Below are 23,383 nucleotides of genomic sequence, written 5' to 3'. Positions count from 1 at the left end.
ACTAATTCGCCACCATTTAGCTCCCGGAGGAAGTTTTTCATACGCAACGACACATGTTTTCTTCATCAAACTCTTTTTTTCTGCTCATCTCAATGGAACAAAAAATCCAATTACCGAGATGTAAGCAATTTTTCGACTTATAAACTCTGGTGTGTGTTAATGTCAGAAGAAAGCCAAGAGATCATTTGTAAGCTGAATGAGGAAGGGAGGGTGGTTTCAGGGGGACATCGCATTGAGTTGATTTTATGCAATTTACCCTCATCCCAACTTTTCACACCCTGAACTTCTTTTGCCCAGGAGATGATGGTCTGTGATTAATAGAAATGAATATGTGGTCAATTTATCACTTTTTTTTTCATAGTTCCTCTGCAGTTCTCATGTGTCAGTGAATTTCTATAATTTTTCTGTGAGTGGTTTATGCTTCCAAAAATTGCGTGCGATTCATAATTTCCTTGTGTTGTGTTCCGAAAACACTCCATAGAAGATTTATTGAGGCTCGAAGGGAAAAAAAGAATGTTGGAGATTCGGTCAATTTACAAATGTTGTGGGAGTCAAAACGCGGGATCTGACCTTTAGAAAATACTCTTTTATTATTTCTGCGACGTTTCGGAGCTTTATTTCTCCTTCCTCAGGCATTAATAATTGAGGGTATTTTTGTCAAATTAATTTTCACTTTCTGCATCCACTTTACATTAATTACGGTTCTCATCACCATGGCTTTTTGACTTGGACTGAAAATAAAAAAGAATATTTCGGCTGGTTTTGTCTTAAATTTTAAGCAAAATTTATAAATCAAAATAAGGAAAATTTCTTTTCTTTTTTAATTGATGAAGAAAATTTTCTCCTCTCCCACTTTCTTTACGAATAATGTCTCTAAATGTTTTTCCACCAGTGTTAATGCGCTTTTATGTTTTCTGTGGTTGAATTTGTAAAACGAGGGTTGTTGCTGGTCAATTCCATCTTCATGTTAATACTTAATACACGAGAGTTGAAACAATTAAAAGTGATTCCATTTTACAACATTTTATATTGCTACTAATTGGATGGAAGATCGTACCATGATCTTGCAGTGTGATGACGCAAATGATTGACTGGCAAGACCCTCATTGAGCCAGCAGGGAAAAAGGTCATAAAAATTGCAACGACCTTTTTATCCCATCGTCCCGCTTTGCACAATGTGTGGAGAGATTTCTTTGGGCAAAATAAAAGAAAAATATAAACATGAAGAGAGAGGGCGAGATCTCCATGTGAAATCTCCCCGCGCAGATTGTGGCGCGTAATGGATGCGTTGATTAGAGGATGGGTGCAGACTAGTGGCGCGTAGTGACTCACTTGGCGTGAATGAGTTCATGAAACGAATTAATTGACTTGGCAAATCATTTGCAGCCAGAGAGATACACTGACATCATCACTAAAAATTTAATATGTCAATATATGCATAAATGATCGCGTCTCTTCAGCATGATTTATAATTTGACTGCATAACTTGAGACAGAAATAGAATATCTTTTTTTCATCTTCTTCTTCTTCGTCTATTATACAATTTCTAATTTTATAGAGAATCTGCGGAGAAGGCAAGAGAGATTCTTCTCTATTCTTAGTCTCGGCTATTTTTTGCGCAGCAGATGGACAGATAAATTTCACAATTTATTGCACACCCAGCGATGGGGGTAATAGATTTAATGAATCTCATATTGAGGATTTAATTTGTGATGAATTTCTACCATTAAGTTGTTTCTTTTCCCATCGACTTTTCTCAATGGCAAGGAGGTTGCCTTACAGAGCTTATCCGATTTTTCATTCACTTAAAAATTAATGATTTTCCTTACTTTGTGTCAGCGCTATCTGTTGAGAAAATTTCACATTGCAATCTATGAACTTAAAGACAATAATTTTAATTTTTTAAATAGAGGATTTTCCATTGCTGAAACCACCTCTTCCGCCCTTCCCATTGGCTACTCTTGAGATAAGGAAAAAAAATTGAAAGAGTTAATTGAAAATTACATGTCATCGGGGCAATTTAATCAACTTTTGAGCATCAATTCTAGCGCAATCATCAAATTGTTCGCCTCGGGAGTATCGCTTTTTTATTTCCCTCAATCAACAATTAAGGCACTAAATTGTCATGTCTCCTCTATGCATTGTTGTGAGGAAGTTGTAACACTTTTTCCCATATGAGTTGCGTATTTATTTTTAAGCAATAAAACTCCACAGCACACACAGAGTTTAGTTAATTAGCTCGATTTTGCTTTGGAAGCTATATTTTGCATACAATTCTCACGCCCCCGGAAAATTGCGAGTGTCATCAGTGAATTGCTGTGTGAAAATTGTCATGATTCACAATATTTTTCGCACTTGCGAGCTATGCTTGAGTGAGAGAGAAATATTTTTTATAAATCTCAATTAACAAGAGCATCCACCACAGACTATGAGAGCTCTCAGATCTCTTAGGCATGGAAGAATGAACTAAAATCGTTCTATATAGCATTTGCTGCACATTCTTTTAAATCCCTCTCTGATGGGAATAATTTTCAAAAAATCCCCATTTTCTCTGGCAAATGCTGCAAATACACTGAGATATATTTCCTAAATGAGGTTAATTAGTGAGCTCCCCAGAATGGTTTTTGTCCACTCACATTTGCTCCATTGATGCTGTATTTTGATACACCAACGCTAGCGAAAATCCATGTTTTTTTCACGCTGATTCAATAAAATGCGAAATTGGAGGCAATTCTCCTCTGCAAGATAAATCCCAAAGAAGCCATCACTGCTGGTAGAAGAATTTTCTATATAATTATGCATGGGAGAAAAGAAATTTTCTACTCAACACCATTCTTTCTAATGTGGCGTCGTAACAGTTTAAATTGAAACCCTTTTTAAAATAACGTTCAACATTGAAATGAAAATTCTGTGGGGGGTATCACACTTTAGGAGCTTTTATTGTTTTCTCAAGGGGTTGTACATTTGGCACCCCTCAAGTCTTTACTTCTATTTAGACTGGCTTACAAGGATTAGAAGGAATTGTTATCCTAAAGAGAAAATATTTTTGAGAGAAAATTGAAGGGAAATGCTGTGCAAGTGAATTTTTCTTTTCTTTTTCTCTGAAAAAAAATTTAAATGCCCAAAAATTACCTCACTGCATACCCCCTTGAAAAATACTTCCACAAATGACTCACTTTGAATTCAGTTGCAATCTTCTCGAAAACTCTCTCAATTGTACTTCCAACCACATCAAAAGCTCACCAATCACCAACTTTTTCCCATTCGAATCTCCGTGTTCCCCAGGTGTGAAAAAGCCACGAGATATTTTGTGCCACATTCGGGAAAATCTTCCAGAATGGGAAGATTAAAATGTTCTGTATGCCGCCACCCCACTAAATGATTTTCAGCAAGGGGATGTGTGGGTTTGTGGGAGGAGGGAGAATGTTTTAACTGAAAATATGGCGATAGCCAGTCATTTGAATTGCATCTCTCCCATGGGACCATCGATATGGGGGTTAAACGCGTTTTGGTGGAACAATATTGGTGGAAGGATATAAATTTTCCCCGCGCAATTTCATCTTCTGCACGATTTTCCCGCCTTTTTGCCATCCCTCGACGGTGGTTTTCCTCCCGCGCGACTTTTCAATTGCTTTTCAATTGGCGCTGTGAGAGTATTGGAAAATTGGTTTTTCTCCAGAGGGATGGGGTGTTGTTTTCAACCAAAACCTTTTGAGAAGAATTTCCCTTTGTCCTACAATATTTTCCCCATATTTTCAATTCACAAAAAATAATTAAAAATCATAAAATTCATAAAAAACAATTAAGGAAAATTTTTCAAAGGGTTTCTTCCTCATTTAACAGTTGAAATACAAAATACAAGAAAAATCTGCAAATAAATAAATTTTATGAAGGCTTAAAAAAAGGGAAAATTTTGCAAATATTGTTCACATTTCCTCCCATCATACAGCTAACACTGCAAGTGGAATGAAAATGGGTTAAAGGAATAAAAGAGATTCCATATTATATGCTTCATGTTAATTTAATTGCTTTCCCTGTAAGTGCACAAAGGTATACAGAAATTTCATCCGCAATGTTTGTGCAGAGAGAAAATTTCTACAATTTTCCTTGTGGCCATTTAATTTTCACTCTGCGATTTTCTCTGCTTTCCTCTACTTTATATATAATGCTTAATTCCACGAGGTTTTACACGCGCTGATAGAGTTAAGGGGGGGGGGGGTGGATTTTATTGACCAGATGGGGGATGAAAGAACCTCTTTATGCCTTGCATTGTAGATATTTTGCATAAAATTGCGAGAAGAAATTTTTGGGTAAAAGCCTCTTTTGGAAGTGAAAAGTTGGGGATCTTTTTGACTTGGTACATCCACAAACATGATCCATGTAAATGAACAGGAGTGAAAATTAACTCTTCTCCATTTTATTTTATTTATTTTAATTAACAAAACAACAGAGTATACAGAATTATGAATGTTTCGCTTAAATGCTAAAGAGAGGACCCTTTTTAAAAATGCATTGTGTGTACCACATCACGCCAAAAGGGAAAAACATTTATTATCCATTTTACTCATTAATGTTGCAAAAAGGAAAATTCTCATTTATTTTGTAATTTATTCAGCATATATGAAGGGCTTTTTTTTCACCGACGTTCACGCGGGCATACATTGCAGAGACCAAGAGAAAAATAATAATTAATGCATTTTAGTTGCGAGGAATCAGAGCAGAAAAATATTTAGCGTGACTTTTTGGGGAAAGAATGGGAAGAAATATTATTATTATGGTAGAAAGGATATTCTTTCACTATCAGTTGGAATCAGGAAAAAAAATAGAATATTCAACCCCTTTTAGATAGAGCTCCCGCACATTGAGAGTCCCGAGAGTAATTTGTAGGAGAACTAGAGCGGGTTATGAATGGTGAATTAATTAAGTTTGAAGAGCCACGCACAGGACTTCACCATCGATGACACCTTGGCGTGTCCCAATGCTGACATAAATCACCTCAAAAATCCATTAGATAATTCAGATTTTTCCACATAATCTTTTACTATTACTGCTTTGCATGAGTCGGAGAAAAAAAGAGGTGAGCACCGCACATATACTATTTTATATGGATTAAACTCAACCCCTTTTAGCACGATATACTCTTCAGTTTATTAATCAACCCTTTGGACAGGGGTGAATTAGGAGAAAATGCGTTTCTCTTTAACTCAATCTCAATCAATGCATGGAAATTCCGCCTTCAGAATGAATTTTAATTAAATGGACAATTAAAAAGAGTTTAAGAATAAATTAATTTTACCCTAAAAGATTTTATGTGAAAATAAGAAAACAATGCTTTGAAATATTTTTAACTAATTAGAGTAAAAATCATTTATTTTACATTAAAATTCTTCATCCATTCCACTCCTGTGTTTAAAAACATTGCGAGTGAAAAAAATAATATACTTTTCATACGAATAACGCAACAAAAAACAGAGCAAATGGAAATGGAAAAAATGCGGGAATGGAAGCACGTGAAAAAGGTTGAAATGAGTCGCATTAGTTTGATTTCAAATGGGAATTGAAGAAAGTTCATCAACAGCTAATTACTGATCAACAGATTAGCATGAAATACCACATGGCGAATTTACCTCACCCTCATATTATGTTTATGTCTTTCAAACCTACATGAGAATACCCATGGAGAACTTAAATACAATATAATATAGCATACAGGACAAAGAAAATTAGAGAAAATTCCTTGAGAATATATAGTGCGGTGAAGAAGTTCGAAGGCATTTAAAAGGCAATTTGCAGCAATTTGTGAATTATTCAAAGATTATTCTATTTCTAACGTTAAAGTCAACATGATGGGGTGCGAGAAGTCGATGGCAATCACATGCAATGGAGTTGTAATTTTTGCTATGTCCTAAAAGACCTAAAATGAAGCGCCTAGCTGTGAGCAAAGGAGTGGCCGAGCTCTGTGCCATTTTTCACGTGATATCATTAAAATTTACATATAAACTATCCACACACGCTCAATGTTTTCGGGACGAAATTAACCCTTCACCATCACGCCAGGCAATATTTAAACATCATCATCATCATTTTATACGCTCCCACGCGTCTGATGACGAATGACTGAGGATGGCTGAGGATGAATATGGAATATCGTTGTGTATTAGCAGTAATAGTTGATTTATTCATTTAGTCCTATAAAGACTGTTAAGTTTTGTTCGTTTAAAAACAAGGGGGCGCTGATGTCAATTTGTAAAATCAGTAAGTTATATTTTTTAGTCAGTAAAATGAAATTTTAGTCGGAAATAAATCAGAATGATGAAGGAAGGATTAAAAGCTCTGTGCTACAATTGTTAAGATTTTCTTTACAAAAAAGTCAAGAAATTTCATCTTACTAACAATTCAATCGTCAATGATTAAAAGGCAAAAGTGTTGCTACTTCCCAACCAAGCGTGAACTGTTCATTGGGGGTTGTAATACTAAATGCGACGAGGGTGATTTTTAGGCATACAGAAAGTCACTCAATTAGTAAATTACATCACACACACTAAAATTTTCACAACGTCCACCTTTCTAGGCTGAATTTATCCTAATGAAGCCACCAAAAATGATAAGGATATGATTAAAATACGAATGGATAATTATCTGGAGATTTTGTCGTAACAATCTTAATTAATGGATTCACTTACACCATCAACAATTCCCCAATAAACTATCATTATTTCCACACCTTACTTAAACTTCACGGTACGTGATTAATGTTATGCACAGTTTAGGAGGGAAGTTTTATTGAGAAAATAAATTACAAACTTTTTCTAAAAAATAATCATTATCAAAGAAATGCCAAAATTGCTCATAAGACGAAAATAATTAATAAACTATTCAAAATTTACATTAAAACATTAAGGTAGTTCTGAGAATTTGAAAAAATCTGACGTTATACGTGATTAACTTACATCAAATTAATAAATCTTTGACAAAGAATATTCCTACGGAAGTAATCTTAAATTCGAATTAAACCGTTAAAATCGTTAGGATGAAGGACAATGCCTCCACTCTTTATTGGAAGAAATATTTAATAAACCAACAAACCACGTCTACGGAGGACACAGAGTTCTGTTAATAAATAAGTCAAATTAATGTGGGTTTTAATGACTCAATTCAGTGGCATTGGCGTTAAATAAGAATGACAAATCCCTCAAGTCCTTCGTGTCCTTTCATTTTGATGACGTCTGTGACAAGGAAAACACCGTAGAGAGCGAATCATTTACATTACACACACAAAAAAGTTGACTAAAATAGTAATTTATTAGTTACCGTATTTGATTTCCGAATTGTTAACACCATGTGTTAGCATTTTGGGGTTGTGTCCTATCAAACATTAATAAATATTCAAGTCAAATAGCATTAAATGGTGGGCAACAAACGAGCCCAGGACATATGTCCAATGTACAAATTACACACTTTGCACGCCTGTTTTGGGGGGCAGAGTTAAGAGACTTTTTCTCCTGCCCATGCCTTGGCTCTATTTGTTCATATTCTTTTCTCCTTGTTTTGACACACCGGATGGAATTTTCATTGACACCATGTTGTGTCCTCTGTACTTATCGAATTATATCGTGCCGCTCGCACAGAGGGGTGAATTGAGCTGTTCATTGCTGAATTAATTTAGTTTCCCTTTGGATGCGAATGCGAGGGTGTGGGATGCTTTTTGGTTTAACCCTGTTGAAGATTTTGTGCGGAAAATTCGCACAAAAAAAAAAAATGTTTCTCTCTGTCTGAAAATCAGGTGTTCATTTCACATAAGATTTTCCTTATTTTATTCCAATTTCCTACCTCCCTCTTTCTCTCTTTAAATTCTCATCTCTCGCCGTGGGCTATATGAATTAATTTTGTCATTTAGCATAGTGAGAGAGAGATACATCCAAAAGCGAGCTAAGAAAAATAGACGAAGAGTAAAAGGGGTATAATCAAAGAAAATTCACCCTTCTCGACCCTATTGGCCCCCCATCATTGTGTGTTATTTTATCAGCTTGTGAAAACCATTTTCCAGCGTGACTTTGTGTGTGATTCTCGCAATGAGTCCCTCAATCCTTTTGGATTTCTCTTTTTTTTCCTCCGTTCAGTCTCTCTGTATTTTTAGTAAAGAAGTTTTTAACCCCCTCTTGCAAAAATTCAATTGAATGTGGGATTCCTCTGAGAGATGTACGGTACAAGGACATGCGGAAAAGGAGATGAGGGGCAGCACCTCCAGGCCATTAATTTGCATTTCACAGAAGGATCACAAGCAACCTGATGCACAAAGAAGCTACAATTTGAATCCAATGTGTGTTTGAAAACCCCTTTATGCTTTCATGTTTGATATATATTTTCATTTGCTGTTGCTGCGTTGTATGTAGGAGGATGGAATGGGAATGGTTTACGGATGCACTTAAATTAAGATTATAAAGTTTTTTAGAATAATTTTTAACATTTTTAATAAAATATTACCTTTATTATATTTTTTAAAGAAGTTTTTGAGCAAAAATAATGTTTTATTTTGTGGGAGCTTTTGAACACAGAGAGAAGCTTTAATTTTTTGCGAGGTTTCGAGAGCTCGATTTTCCCTCTTCATCAGACTTGCATGAATATTTTACAAGATTTTTTTCAGAATAAGAACATTTCAAAGAATTGCAGAAGTTTTTAACGAGAAATGACTGTTAAAAAAAACTCTAATTCATTGTCAAGTTCTTATTCTCAAAATAAAGGTCTCTCTCCGTGCTTAAAAATGTAAAAAAAAACTCAACGAATTCTGAATTTTTCCAATTTTCTTTTACAATAAAAATTTTCTCCAAGTACTTAGAAAGCTCCATGTAGTTTGATTAATCCTACTTCGATACTGCATCCAATGAATGTTATAAAAGAGTGGAGAAAATGCAAAGGGAAAGAGTTTGTAAACAGCTTTTACATACATATATTTTAACAGGATGACTATGTACCTCAACTGTGCACTTCACAGGTTCGTAAAAGAAGCTCAAAAGCTGACGCGATGTAAGAAATACCATTAATATTAAGTGGTGATGAGAAGTTTCCAGCATGTGTGGTCGTTATTCGATTTCTCGTAGTCGGTGACAAACATCCATTAAAAGGTTTTTCCTCGTTTTTCTCTCTCTTCGTGTTTTTTTTTTTAGTGTAATGGAAGGATGGTAAAAGGACATTATCGGGTAACAAATGACTCCACTGGGAGGCTCGTATCGATGCGAATTGGTTTTGTGGGAAGGAATATAAGTCGATTTGACATTATTGGATGTTTATCTATTTTGCCATGTTCTACCCGCAGACATCACGCGATTTCTGCACACACACACACACACCTTGGGCCATGCTATGGGGGGCTCCTTCACAGGTCACAGGAGGAGTGACCCATCCACCCACCTACCCCCACAGGAGGATACCTTGCTTTTATGGGACACCTTCGGTATATATTTCACGTCACATCCATTTTCCTCCTTCCCACACTTTTCCGCCCACAATCGAAATTGGTTGTGTCTGATCGTCCTTCCCTCTCCCCGCTGCAGCGCTCTATCCTACCTACTCCCTGACCAATAACGAGATTATTTCCGAACTGTAGGAGGAAAATAAAATCCCATGACATGCAAACATGTTGACAATTTGTGTCTGGCTGTTTGCAGTGCAATAGATTTCCCGGGGATGGTCTTTTTTTTTATACTGCTGCTGCTGCTTCTTCGGTAAAATGACAAAAATCGGATGAATTAGCAGCACGCAAGTTTTCACAAATTAACATGAGGGTTGAGCGCATCCCTCTCTTGAGCATTTGATTGACCTCTCAGGCCGTTAATAGTCCTCACCGGTCATCAAGAGTTTTATATGTTACTTCTTTCCACCTTTTACTCACATTGTAAAATTTTCCCATTTACCCAGTCGTCTCAATTATTCAATTCCGAGGTGATAAAAATGAAGAAGATCCATCCCGCTCTGCCTAGTCTGCCCCTATCCATCATTTCCCTCTTCCAATGCTTCTTTCAATGTAGAATTAAATATTTAAATGTCGCTATATATTTTCATATTTATTCCATGAGGGTGTATGGGTGTGTTTAGTTAAAAAACATTCTTTTTGGGAAATAAATCAACATGAATGCGACACGTGACCAATTCGATTGTTTTAAGGCCTTCGATGGAGTTTTTATGTGGCAATTTCGGGAAAAAGAAAGAGGATATAGGCACTAATTTAATTATATTAGGAATTATAGGTTTTGCCCTCTGTGGTCCTTCCATTCACGTCCTCTACTTATTTTCTTGCCTTTTTTCACAGTTCCAGTGAATTATTTATGAATTGTCGGTCATAATTTGCAATTTCTTATTGATTTTCCATTTAATTGAATATTTTTTGCATGAGAAAAATGATTTTTTTTTAGTTTATTTCTGTGGTGGGAAAATTGAACATGAATTTTAATTTATTTGTTCATTTCCTGAAGGTTTATTATGTAGAAAAATTACTTAAATCCAACATAAATACATCTGTTCTACCTGGAAGACATTCTAAGAAATTTTCTCTGATTTTACGAATATTTTTGTACTTTACCAGGCGCCTCCATCAATAGAAAAAATCTTTTTAATTTTAAATAATTCTTTTGGGGGATTTCTTCTCCATGAAAGCTCTTTCAAAACTTTTCAAGATCATCTTAAAGACAGTCGAAAAGCTCACCAGAAGCTTACTGATGGGACAATAAATAAAATTAGACATCCTCTAGGCCAGAAAAAAGGGAAAAAGAGAGAGAGAGAGCCTAGAAATCCGTCATTGTCTCACGGTAATTGATGTTTATAACTCAATTCCTTTTGGGGAATATTTTGTGAATAATTCACACACGCAGCGTCCACTCCGTGCTGATTTCCTCTGCAATCTTTCGTGATTCCAGCCCATTCACGGGCAGGCTGGGAAATAAAATCATTTCTTATCGAAATGAGCCCACAAGTCTTCCGTCCAATTCACGTTTTGCGATTAATTGATGTCCCGCACTGTGTGTCCTGATTGATGGACTCTCAACGTACATATTGGTGGAAATAAAATTCATTTTTCATGCGCGATTTTTGTGCTTTTTTGCACCCACTTGCAAGCCAAAGCCAAGTCAAAAAAAAAGTAATAGAAATTCTTCAATTCTTACGTGATCCGAATGAGAGTGAAAAATTCTTGTTTAACTGGTGTAAAAGAGAAGGCATTTAACATAACATCAATAAATACACGCATCACATAGGAGGAGGTTGACATTCATGGCGCAACCGATATATTCCTTCTTTGGGGCGAGGTTTTGTTCTTCATCATTTTTCTTCTAATCTCGAAATTCTTGCCCAATTGCATTCTCATGTGCCATCCGGGAAAGGTGAATGATTTATGGGGTGAAAATATTAAAGTGACTCTTCCACCCACACTCTCATTGGATTTTCCACCCCTCATCACGAGTCCACTCCATGCTAGAAAAAAAAGGGTTTGAGGGGATGCCGACTTTTTTTTCTTCTTCTTCGTTGTGGCAATTTTTCTTCCATTCAATTTATTATGTCCTTCCTCGTTTGGTGAGATGAAAAATCCTTCTAAAAGAAAAAAAAGACTTTTCGCTAATGATGGCAAGGAGAAAATTAAAAATTTCACAGTGACAACATCACGAAGTGTGTGTGTTCTGTCGCTCCCGATGACAATTTTGTGTGAAAAATAAGGAGGAAAAAAAATACGAGAGTGAATGAATAATTTTACTAGGACGTGGATGGAGCTTACAAGTCATTTTTTAAACTCTTTCTTCAAGAAGTATTTTTCAGACATTGTAGGGAAAGTTCCATCTGCATGAAAAATGCGTTTTTTTTTCTTTTGAGAGTTAATTCTGTTTTTTTTTTCTCTAATAAATTTGTTAAGTTTGTTAAACATTTAGAACGTTTATTAATCTTTTAGGGCGATTGGAAGAATTAATTAAATTCTATTCCGATTAATAGGGGAGGATTGGGTGGGTTATTAACGTAATATTTATTTTTTTTCAATAATGAAAACTTTGTCAAATTGTTCAAAAACCAATGATTTTTATTTAAAGAATTTTATTAAAAATTCAATACAACTCAACATATTGTTCTTACAAAAGAAAACTTTTTTGCAGACTTTCAAAAGATTATCATGATCAACATTCTTTAGTAACTTCTAATGTTTTTTAAACTTTAAAATTAATAAAATAAATATGAATTTTTGAAAAATATCCTGGCTTATAAAGTCAACCAAAAGCTTAGGAAAAAGCTGAAAATGTTTAATTTCTCAATGATATAGAGGAGCAAAGAGTTCTAAGACAAAGTTATAGGGCAGAAAATTTCCTATAAAAGTGTCTTAAATAGTTTTCTCTATCTTGTTGGGAAATAGGATATTTTGAGCTCTTCCTAAGCTCTTGTCTGATTTTATTATCCCCAATTTCTCATAAGAAAATAAATTCAAATAAAAATGATTTGTACTAAAAAAAAAATATCAGTAAAAATTTCAAATGATTTAAAATCAAAAATGATTTCGTTAATTTTCGCTTTTGTACTAAATTTTAGCAAAGATAAAAATCATTTCGCCACTTATTTGAGTTAATCCTCACACCATAATTTTAGTACAATCATTAACGTACTATTTAGCACCCGCATGAAACACATTTGTGTACTAAATCATTGAAAAATCATTGATGATTTGTGTACTAAAAATCACAAATTAAATTAGAGAAAAGAAAAATTATTTTTCCAATTAAATCAATGGCAATTATATTATTACAACCAAATGGACAAAATTAAATAAATTTTGTCCCTTCTTTTTTTTTTTAGTCTAATTCACACACAGCCTCAGTGAGAAAAAAAATGATTAATCAATCGAGGAAGGGAATAACCGCTTCCTGAATAACACGTGCATCCAGATGCCATTGATGATGCTTCACATTGGGAAAGGAGAGTATCTTTAGCTTTCCTTCGTTGTGAAGGGTTTTCAGCCCAATTGTGTCCTTTGTCCAAATTTCCCTCTGATGGAGAGGAATAACTTCGTCGTTCTCGTCGAAATAGGCAAAATGGCTGGAAATTCAATTTTAAGGCTTTTTTGGGATTTTTTTTCTTCATGAAATTCCAAAAGAGGTTTTACCTGGATTGCCAGGGAGTTATTACGCCGTCATTTGGTCCTCCAATCAGGATCATCTTGTCGAGTTTTAGCAAACCATCGCGGAATTGTGTGGAGTTTGTGGTGCGAATGGCATTATTGATGTAGGGCAGGAAGTTGCTGTACTTGAAGAAGAGTTCCTGATGATGGGGATCATTCCAGTAATTCCCCACGGATGTGTGCTGCCCTATGTAGGAGTAGAACAGCTCAAAGGCAGCCTTGGCGGTGAGACTCGGGAAGATTAAGTGAAGAAATTCAGCTGTTGCAGCCAGAGGAAAAAAGAGAGAAAATTACAAAAATTAATTCAATGAGACCTCATTGACCTAAAATGAACTCACTTCCGTATTGCCCAGCTTGTGGGGAACTGAGTGAGATAAAATTCTTTACGGTGTGATTGGTGAATGTTTGCAGGATTGCCCGGGCAAGGAGTCCTCCCTGTGAGTAGCCAACCAAGTGAATGCCCTCAGGATGCATGTCACAGATCTCCATAATATCACTGCCCAATTCCTTCACCTGATGCCATGTATTCTCCAAACTGGACCATCCACCAAAGCGATCAGTCATGTAAACCTTCGTCCCAGGATGAAGCTGGAAATTCCCCCAAAGATAAAGCAAAGTTAAACATTAAATTGGGGACAAAGACCAATAAAATCATTTTTTTTTGGCAAATTTTACCCTCTTAATCTCCTCTTCCATAATGAGCATACTTTCAGCACCCGTGAGGATTCCATGGAGGAGGAATACGGGTTTATAGCACAGGGAGGAAGTTATGAAGGAAAATAAAAATAATAAACTAATTTGAGAGCAATTCATCACAATATGTTAAACATTCAACTACCAAAAACTCCAAAAACTAACTAACACAGAAAAAAAGATTCGCAGATTCAAGAGCTGTTGTGACGTTTCTTTACCTCTTGCGCACTGAGCGATACACTGATAAAAATTATTTAATTTACCACACAAAATGTGGAATTTTACCAAACAAGGTAAATTCGGGTGGTTGGGTTCAATGGGTTTAATTTAGGAAGCAAAATAGATTTTTTTATGGATCAAAAGAAAATCAAAATCATAGAATCTTGATCTCAAAAAAACAAGATAATATTGCTTTTAGGGGAGAGTGGGGCTAATTAAAAGTTATTCAATGATATGGGGCTGAAAATTTCTCCTAGATATGACCTAGAATACTTTCCTATATCGCTTTGCAAAAAAAAAACTGTTTTGAGCTTCTTTTCTTATTTCTTTACTTTGATTTTATTAGCCCCGGTCTTCCCTAAATTTAATCTTATTCTAAAGTAAGACAAGTTATCGGCCAATAAAAAATGAATTCTTCAGAGAAATTTTGAATCAAATAAAAGAAAATCTCTTTAGAATAATTCATATTAAATTAAACGAATTTCAGTTTAATTCATTAATTAGAAGCCCTTCAGGGATTTAATGGAATTTTTGGAGACATTTTTGGGATTTATTTGAGTAACTTTTTTTTTACCTTTTTTATGTCCTGTGTGGCACATTCTCTTGACTTCCATCCACTTTCTTGCCCCATAAAATGTTCTCATCCTCTTCTTTTAACCTCCTCCCCTCACCCCCAGAGTGGATTCGTGGCAATCGTAGCCAATCTCTCTGTCACAGCTAATCGAATCCAATCCAAATCATTTTCTTTTACATAAAACATCATCCACTTTACTCTTTTTTTTTCTCTCTCCTCCACGTCCACGTTCACCATCTCCTGCAGCAGCTGTCTCTGCGAAAAAGGGGGGTTGATCATTGTGAGGACATTCCACAAGTTGGCTCCTCCGGGGAGGAACGTCGAAACGATGTCTCTCGCTCCGTTGGGGCTTTTGGGGAGGGTGATGGATGTTTCAGACAATTTGCCAAGCAAGACCGTTAAAATCACGATGAAGAAGAAGAAATTAATGAGAAATGCCCCAAAGCACATAATGTTGAGGGCAGGGGGTGGTGTGTGTGTGACCCATAAGAGGGTTCACAGGGCACGCGGCAACATGATGGGAGGGGGTGGGTGGCACGAAAGTGTTGAAAAAGCTGCTGCGACACCCATTAAAAGTCCTCCCCGAAAAAGTTTCTCCATAAAAAAAGGTGGAACTTTCGCCGGACATACTTTTTTGCTGCCACTCAATTATTCCACCGGATGGGCGTACAAAAAGTCCCCGCGGTGTCACATTAAATCAAAATTTTATTAAATTGTCTTTATCTACGTGGGTTTTACAATTAAATTTTTTTTTATCCTTCTCATTCCCTTTAAATGTTTATTTTTCTTCTTCATCATTTTTTTTTAATAAATGTATACACACACTCGCCATCCCGCTCTCATGCTCTTTTGCAACACAAACAACTACCAAAAAATCACTCCAAAGTCATCATTCTTGTGAGAATTCTCTTTTTTTTTGTTCTTATCTTGTTCTCACAAAAGCTTCTTTCGTAATTTTTATTTACCTTTCTCATCGTCTTTTTTTTTTCATTCCATCGTAAATCAATGAATTGGATTTATTTATTTATTTTTTACTCTTTTGTGTTTGAATGAAAAAAGCGCCTAAAAATATTATATTTTCTTTTATTCTATGTAATCCTTCCATTCTGAAATAATAAATGTTGTACAACACGTTTCTCTCTAATTTTTTTTCTTCTTCATGTCCATCAATGCAGTTTTTTTTTCCTTTTGGGATTGATGATGATTTTTTATTAAACTTTCTTTTTCTTGGGATATGTTGATCTGTTTCTGTTGTGCAAAATAACTTTGCTGTAAAAAAAGAGCAACAAAAAAAAAAGTAAAACTACAAGCGGATGAAAAATTTTCTACATGCATTTTCCTTCATTTTCCATTAACGTGAAAATTGCTGTAACTATACACTTTTTCTTTTCCTATAAGGCTTTTCATGAAGTTTCACAAAAAAAACAGAGTTTTCACGAAATTCAACCCCCTTTCAGGAGCCTCTCTTGTATTGCAGCGGAGAAAAGGGGTTTGTCATTGCACGGAAAAATTGTTCTTTAGTTTTTTGTGTAATTTTTTAAAATAATTTAAATAAAAATATATTTTAAAAAGAAATGTTTCGTTTTGAAATCTTAAAAATTTTTTGAAAATACTAGAGCTCAGAAAAAAAAATTTAAATCTAGCTTAATCAACTTTATGATGCTATACATTTGAAATTTGAAAAAAAAATCAACATTTTGACATTTTTGATGATTTTCGCTCTCTTTTCGACCAATATGCTCCTAATGTTGGCAAAGCAGGGGCGTAGCGAAGATAGAAAAAGATCAATTGGAATAAAAAAATTCAGCTCGTTGGCAAAGGTGAAGAATAGACAGAAGATTTGAAATTCACAAGTTGAAGCAAGAAGACATGAAATAAAAGAAAAATGCCATAAAATTGCGACAGAAAGGGAAAAAGTAATAAACACAAAATGACCAAATCAGGATGCTGATTTTCCCAGATTTCAAAATTCATATGTATAGCACCACAACTTTTTTTTTATTTTCTACAAGTTGCTTAAAAAATAATTTCTGAGTATAATACTTTAAGGAAAAAAAGAAAGAAGTACTTCATCCATTCAATGACAAACCCCTTTGATTGCACTTGTGCAAAATGAGAGAAGAAAAGTGAATTTTCCGTGATTTGGTCGACTTTCAGACAATTTTGTGGGTTTTTTTCTTCTTGATAAAATTGTTTGCTATGTGGGCGAATGGGAACAATACTTACAGACAAAAAAGTCGGTAGTATAGCGTAAAATTATTTACACGTACGTCGAATAAACTAGATAAGTAAATAAAACACTTGAGCTGTGCAACAGGACATAAAATTCTCTCTTTTCTCCTATTCTTCTCACCCTACCCCGTGTCTTGTCTACAAATTTATTTACACGTATATTGTATCCTTTTTTTCTTCCTCATTTTCTTTTCATGAGAAAATCCTTTCGCTTATTTCTCAATTTTTATTTTCTTTAAAGAAGTTCATTTATTAATCAGAAGAGTTCAAAAAAAAAAAAAACAACTTTGACGCTTCTTGTCGGGAAGTTTGTTAAATTTTTCTCTACATAAATTCTCTCATTTCTCTCTCTACTAAATGTTTCATCACATTTTTGTATTTTTTTTTAATTAGGAGTTTTTGCGATAAAATTCATTTCTTCTAATTTTTCTTCTTCATGAAAAAACATTCGATTAATGAAATCCTTGTTTGCGTGTGTCTCAGAGGTCCTTTAAGTCCTTTTTCTTCAATTTGTCTTTTTTCTTGTAAATTAATTTCCTGTGATTTCTTCTTCTTCTTCACTATCTTCCACTTTATATAGTTTTCTGTTCTAAGTAAAGAAGTTAATAAATATTTGATAAAAGCTCGATGAATTTACACGTGTTTCATTTACTTCTTCTTTTTTTTTTGTCTAAAAACCTCTTTGATTTTCCATGCAAACCACAGTTTTCGTGTTTTATTCTTTCTCTATATAAGATATTAATTTTAATGATTAAAATGTAATCTTCTAGCAAGATTCTTCTCTCTTTGTTTTAATATATTTTTTCAATATCACTTTTTTTATGCAACTCTTTTTTTTTCACTTAATAATTCTCTTCTCATCTCGATTACAATCAAACAAATATTTTCTTTTTAAGCTTTGTTTTCTTCTGCAAAATCCCCGCGCGCGACTTTCACTATTTTATTTATTTTTTTTTTACTTTTGGATTTTCTTGAAAGTTTATGCGATGAAAATCGCATGATTTTTTTTATTACCAGCAAAGGGTTTCTTTGGGCTTTTTTTTTTTCATCAAGGCACAAAATGTCTATTTCAGAGTGAATTTACGCATTTTATTCTTTTTAGCTGTGATTCTTTCTTAAAAGAAGCACAGCTTTTTTTTATAAATAACAGGAAGAAAATGCAAAAGAATCCCATTGAAAGAGGAAGAGATTTAGATTTTACCTTTAAAGGAAAATTTGCAAGAGTTGCGTGCAATTTACAGAGATGTTCGATGAAATAGTAGCAAATGAGAGAAGAAGAAAAAGGTATTAAAAACAAACATAAGATTAAGGAATATTTAGAGCGAGAATTAAGACAAAAGAAACTGAAGAAACTAAAGAAGAAAAATTAATTTCTAAAGAAAGAAACAAATTTTAAGGAATATACTTCAGGAAAACATCAGATCAGAAAGCTTCCTCTCCTTTCCAATGCGATTCTCTCGATTTTCCTTCAAATTATCAGAGTTTTTTTCGATTTGTTAATTTTCTTTCTTCCTCATGATCCTTCACTTCCACAGATATTTTTGTTTAACCCTTCCCCCGAATTTTTTTTTGTATTTATCTTATTGTAATCTTGTCTTTCTCGCTGCGACTTAACATTATTGTACAAATCAGTATCTCACATTTTTTTTCACTTTGCTTCTTCACTTTTTTTTATAATAGAAAATCCCTTAATAGCTAATATATATCCCACCATGCTCGTGACAAAAAAGCATCCTAATATTATTTGATTGAAAGGTTTTTTTTTTAAATCTTAATCACTAAAATAGTCAAATATTTTCTTATAACTTCTTCTTCATTTCTATAACAGTGTAATATTTTTTTTATGAGTGTACTTTTATGATTTTGGTGTTGGTTTTTCTCCTTCTCTTTCCCTTCTTGTATTGAAAGAGGAATTAATGCTGCGAAAAGCATTAAAAAAAAATGATTTCCTCTATTTTATTATGCATCATGTATTAATGTAAGAATACGAACTAAGTGAAGATTTTTGTGTCTTTTTTGCATTTTCGTTTGCCTTTATTTCTTACGGGATCATTTCTTCTTTTTTTTTGGGGCATGGCGCTATCAATTTTGATTTTCTCGCCTGAAGTCCCTCAATCATCATAAAAATCCACCCACAACTTTGTCTGTATTAATACACACATTGAAACTTCTCTGCTTTTGGCAGGAGGGGAGAAGGTTTTTGGGAGGAACTCTAACGCATAGCGAAAAAAATTCCCAGGAGGATACTTTCGCAATATTCCTTCGGGATTCACGCACCACCCACGCGCCTCTTTTTGCGTGTGATTGATTGAGGGGCATTTTGACTTTTGCGCCATTTTTTTTTCTTAGCCAGGTGATATGAAATGATTGATATTTGATTACAAATGTTTTCTCCTTTCTTTCCTCTTATTTTTTGCTTTCTGTGTACAAAAAAGTCCTTTTAAATATTATTTTTCTTCTCCTTTGTCTTTCACACAAGCTTTGGTCTCTCTAACATTTTTTTTCATCGCATAAATTTTTCTTATGAGTCACAAAACATTTTTTATGTTGTGAAAAAAAAATAAAGGAAAAATGTATAAATTAAAAAATGCAGGTAAATTTACTCTGTTTCCGTGTAAATATCTAAATAGTTTCTGCTTAAAACATTGTTTTTGTCTTCCTTTTTTATCGCACGTTATGCGTGTGTGTAAATTATGGACCCTGCATTTAAGGTAAACCACAATAAATTTGATATTTTTTTCTTCTTCATTTTTTTTATCAGAGATGTAAAAGCTCTCAGTAGAGAAATTTTGCGCTGGAAGAAATTTATTCTTTTTTTTTTCGATGAAGAATTTATTTTTAATTTAATCGAATGAAATAATGCTGAAGGATTGAATAAACTCCTTTTTTTTACTTCCAAATTGAAGCATTAAAAAAGAGCTAAAATAAAAAATCCATTAAGAGCTTCAAATTACATTCGATTCATTAACTTTCAATTCAATTTTATTTCAAACAAGGGGTATTTATTTATAAATATTTTGGTTTTTAATATTTTAATTTACACACATAACATCTATTGCTAAAAAAAAGCAAATAACTCAAAACGGTATAAGAATCGGAAAAATTAGCCCCTTTTAGGGTTGAGTATACAATTTTTCGGCTTTATTTTAGACCACTTTAGACTTTAATTGAAAATTTTTTTAACCCTTTCAATTTCTGCCTTTGTAGGGCTAAACAGCAAATAAATTTTTTTTGCTTGAACTTATTTTTTTTTAGGGCTGAATTTATCAATTTTCGGGTTGAATTTACCATTGTTCTGCTTGATTTTAGTCCTTTTTATGCTTAAATTAAATATTTTTTACACTTTTACTCCTCTATCTGAGCCATTTTGAAACTTAAAACCAGTATTTTGATTTCTTTGGTGAATTATTAGAATATTAGCGAATATTCTGAATATGACCAAAGACCCGAATAAATTAATTCAGATAAACACCCCTTGATTTGAAAGTGATTTGATTTAAAAAATAAAACCATTAAGAGTTTCAAATTACATTCGATTCATTAATTTTCTGTTCAATTTCATTTCAAAATGATTTGATTTAAAAAAAAAAAACATTTAACATCTCTTATTAATTCAAAACCACCCGCCGGGAGTATTTAAATAGAAAAATAATTTAATTGTTTATTATTTTAATTAAAAACAATTAAAATTAAAATAACAAACAGGAGTTTGTTGTGCAAAAAACTTCTCCGTGTGCAAATTAATTAAAATTTCAACGTGATTTTTCGTGTGAATTTTCCATCGCATTAAAAAGTGTCCTCGTTCCTCCATGGAAAATCCCTCTGCTGTGTTGCTTTTAAATCTCTTTTTTTTCTCTGCTAAATATTTATCATCAGTATAATTACCTGCCATTATTATTATCAGTAATATTTTATATAATATAGTTTTATAGTAAGATTTTCTCTTAAATATTTTCTGTGTTTACTTCCCCCCTTAAAATCTACAGATTTTCTTTTTCTTTAAAAACTATTTTCTACGAATATAATGCCTTTGTTTTGAAGATTTTTTTTTAATGATAATCCCATCGCAAATTCTTCGTGTTCTTCCTGCCAACACGTGGGGATTTTTCATTGCACGTGTACCAGAGGGTGGAGGACCTCCGACAATGCAAGGATGATGCGAAGATTGCAATGGGAATTTGAGAGAATATTTCGCGCAAGGATAGTATAGATGGGTGTCTAAAATGTCATCTTCTTATATCGTATCAAAAAATATTTACAAACTATCAATATTGTCTTTTTTCATCTTCATAATCTTTTTTTTTTCTTGCTGCACTCCAACGCCATGGCGTCTTTACAAAATATTATGGAAGAATATTTTTTTTTACTTTTTTTTCTTCATTCAAAATATATAATAAGAAAAAACTAATAAGATGATTAAAGAAATAAGAGAATAATAGTAATAAAAAAAATCAATTGAGGGGCGTGAAAAATAAAATATTTTTCCATGTAAAAATGTCTTTTTGCCATTAATATCAATCTAATAATATAGAAGATTTTTTTTGTATGTGTTTTATGCGTAATAGCGATATTTAATTATAATTTAATTATGTGCTGTGGTTTCAGTCGCGCCGCAATTATTTCGCCATATGGCTCCCGCGCGTCCACATCCACATTCTCTTACTCATCCTCCATCCACTGCGAAGAAGCCCATTCCGGAAGTTCCGTAGAATACTCCCAGCCAGGACCCTGATGATACGTCAGAGAAAAAACAATAAATCCAGCATAAAGCATAAAATAATTTTAATGATTTCTTCGTGCAAATTAATGTTACGAGAGGAATTTTCCTTTCGTTCAAATTGATATTAATTGCTCTCAATTTCTCTCTCTCTCGCGCGCACTCTTTCTCTCATTTCCCCCCTTATCATTCGCATCCACTTTAAAATCATTCATCTTTCCACCCGCGACAAGTCACTGAAGCATTTGGATTAATGATACATCCTCATGTGGTGGCTGTGGCACCTTCCTCTCCTTCATCATTGCCTGCGCCCCCACTCGTTGGTAGAGAGGAGTCAATGAAACTTTTCCACTCTCAAATCTCGAATTTCATCGCACGCGTACAGAATAAATAAATTTTCCTCGAATTCACGCGATAATTCGCCGTGCGACAGTTTTGTCATTAAGATAAACGATCGACGGGAGTTTCCCCACGATCGGTTTTCGCTCAGCCACCACACAAATGTGCGGGAAGTCTGGGACTTTGAGGCTCTGACCTCATTCAAATTTCACTTCCAGACGATGTGCTCTGCCCTTGCTAAAATTATACATTTTACGGTAATTTTTTTAAAGTTTTTTTTTTTTAATTTTAATGCGAAATCTTGATGATTTATATGAAAAGTCTGAGCATGTGACTCATACGGAAGACATCATGGTGAAGGTTCAGTAGGTCAAAATATGTGGAAAAATCTTATTGAAGATTTTTTTTGTGGCAAAATATGATGATAATCTTCCTATAGAAGCTCAAAATCTTAAAGGATGGACGCAAATTCGCCTAATTAACAAGTTAAAAAATTCTAATTGAGACTTAAATGCTTTATTGGGACTTAAAGGTATCTTATTTAGACGAATCTTTTGCCTAAAATTTGCAGCTTTTCTAGGTAAAATAGGTAAAAGATTTGTCCAAATTTTGCTATTAAATAATCAATAATTTAGCTTAATATTGAGTCAATATAGGTTCACATAGAAGGTAAATTATTGAGCAATAAGAAGTAACCTCAGATTGATCAATTTTTGATCAATAATTGATCAATTAATCGCTTGAGTGTCTCAATTGATTTATCAATTATTGATCAATCATTTATCAATTTGATTTGGTTCAATCATTTGCTTACTGGTAAATCGTTTGAGTTAGAATTATTACCCAATTAGAGTTAAAGGCTTAAAGAATTAAAGGCTTTATTAATTTTCTTTTAGAATTTCCCCCTAGAGTGGGCTGAATAGAACTTATTCTATAAGAGCAAAGAAGGGCGACTTTCCTTCCCTTTTTCTAACTTTTCAACCCTAATTTGAAAACAAATTTCAATTCTTTATTCCCATTTCAAAATTAAAATTATCAGGCTTGAAATTTGAAAGAAAAAAATAAAGAAAATTCACCAAAACATAAAAAAAAATTCTTATGCATCAGAGAATTCAATATCTTCCTCCAAGTTTTCCTTCTCCTACAAATCTCTGTCCTTTGAAAAGGGACCACTCTGTGTGGAAGAAATTTTGTTAAATCGTTCGTTTTTTTTGTGGTTCTTCGTCCAAAGATAAATTATATTCACCTTCAAGCATTAGGAAATGGAAAAATGTGCATTTTTCACAGAATTTTTTATCATTTATTTTTCCTCCATTGCAACACACAATGGGTATGACCGTCGTAGATCATTGTGAGAAAGCAGGTGGGAAGAAATTCATCGTTCTTACAGTTTGATGGAGAATAAAAAAAAGAAGGGGGTGGAGTAGCATAGGGTGGTAGATAAAAGCTCATATGTGGGGAGAGA

General features: G+C 33.8%; 3 protein-coding genes across 4 annotated transcripts in view; 1 reads left to right on the top strand and 2 right to left on the bottom strand.

Moving 5' to 3' along the window:
* LOC129788401 (N-acetylgalactosaminyltransferase 7) overlaps nt 1-23,383 on the top strand; it is a 783,634-nt gene that overhangs the window by 316,323 nt on the left and 443,928 nt on the right. The gene's annotated exons all lie outside the window — the stretch shown is intronic.
* LOC129788447 (lysosomal thioesterase PPT2 homolog) lies at nt 12,737-14,067 on the bottom strand. The gene is made up of 4 exons (XM_055824544.1): nt 13,820-14,067; nt 13,483-13,732; nt 13,130-13,403; nt 12,737-13,062 (listed from the first exon to the last, which is right to left on the bottom strand). The coding sequence occupies exons 1-4, from the start codon at nt 13,955-13,957 to the stop codon at nt 12,864-12,866; spliced, it is 861 nt and encodes a 286-aa protein (XP_055680519.1). The 5' UTR covers nt 13,958-14,067; the 3' UTR covers nt 12,737-12,863.
* LOC129788392 (pseudouridylate synthase RPUSD2-like) overlaps nt 15,318-23,383 on the bottom strand; it is a 138,284-nt gene continuing 130,218 nt past the window's right edge. For both annotated transcript variants that reach the window (XM_055824414.1, XM_055824412.1), the window contains exon 12: nt 15,318-21,590. In XM_055824414.1, coding sequence (XP_055680389.1) covers nt 21,522-21,590 — 69 coding nt within the window. In that variant the 3' untranslated portion in view covers nt 15,318-21,521. The remainder of the gene's footprint in view (nt 21,591-23,383) is intronic.

The sequence above is a fragment of the Lutzomyia longipalpis genome, chromosome 2 (genome assembly GCF_024334085.1).
Source record: "Lutzomyia longipalpis isolate SR_M1_2022 chromosome 2, ASM2433408v1".
NCBI classification, from domain to species: domain Eukaryota; kingdom Metazoa; phylum Arthropoda; class Insecta; order Diptera; family Psychodidae; genus Lutzomyia; species Lutzomyia longipalpis.
The sequence above is the reverse complement of the archived record's forward strand: the minus strand, read 5'-3'. Positions and strand labels throughout refer to the sequence as shown.

Bases quoted from the DNA above. Each gene is read 5' to 3' on its own strand.
- LOC129788447 (XM_055824544.1), bottom strand. From the start codon at position 13,957: ATGAATTGCTCTCAAATTAGTTTATTATTTTTATTTTCCTTCATAACT. The intron at 13,733-13,819 runs GTAAAATTTGCC...GGGAATTTCCAG, and splicing joins TGGAAGAGGAGATTAAGAGG to CTTCATCCTGGGACGAAGGT. The intron at 13,063-13,129 runs GTAAAACCTCTT...TTGAATTTCCAG, and splicing joins ATAACTCCCTGGCAATCCAG to CCATTTTGCCTATTTCGACG.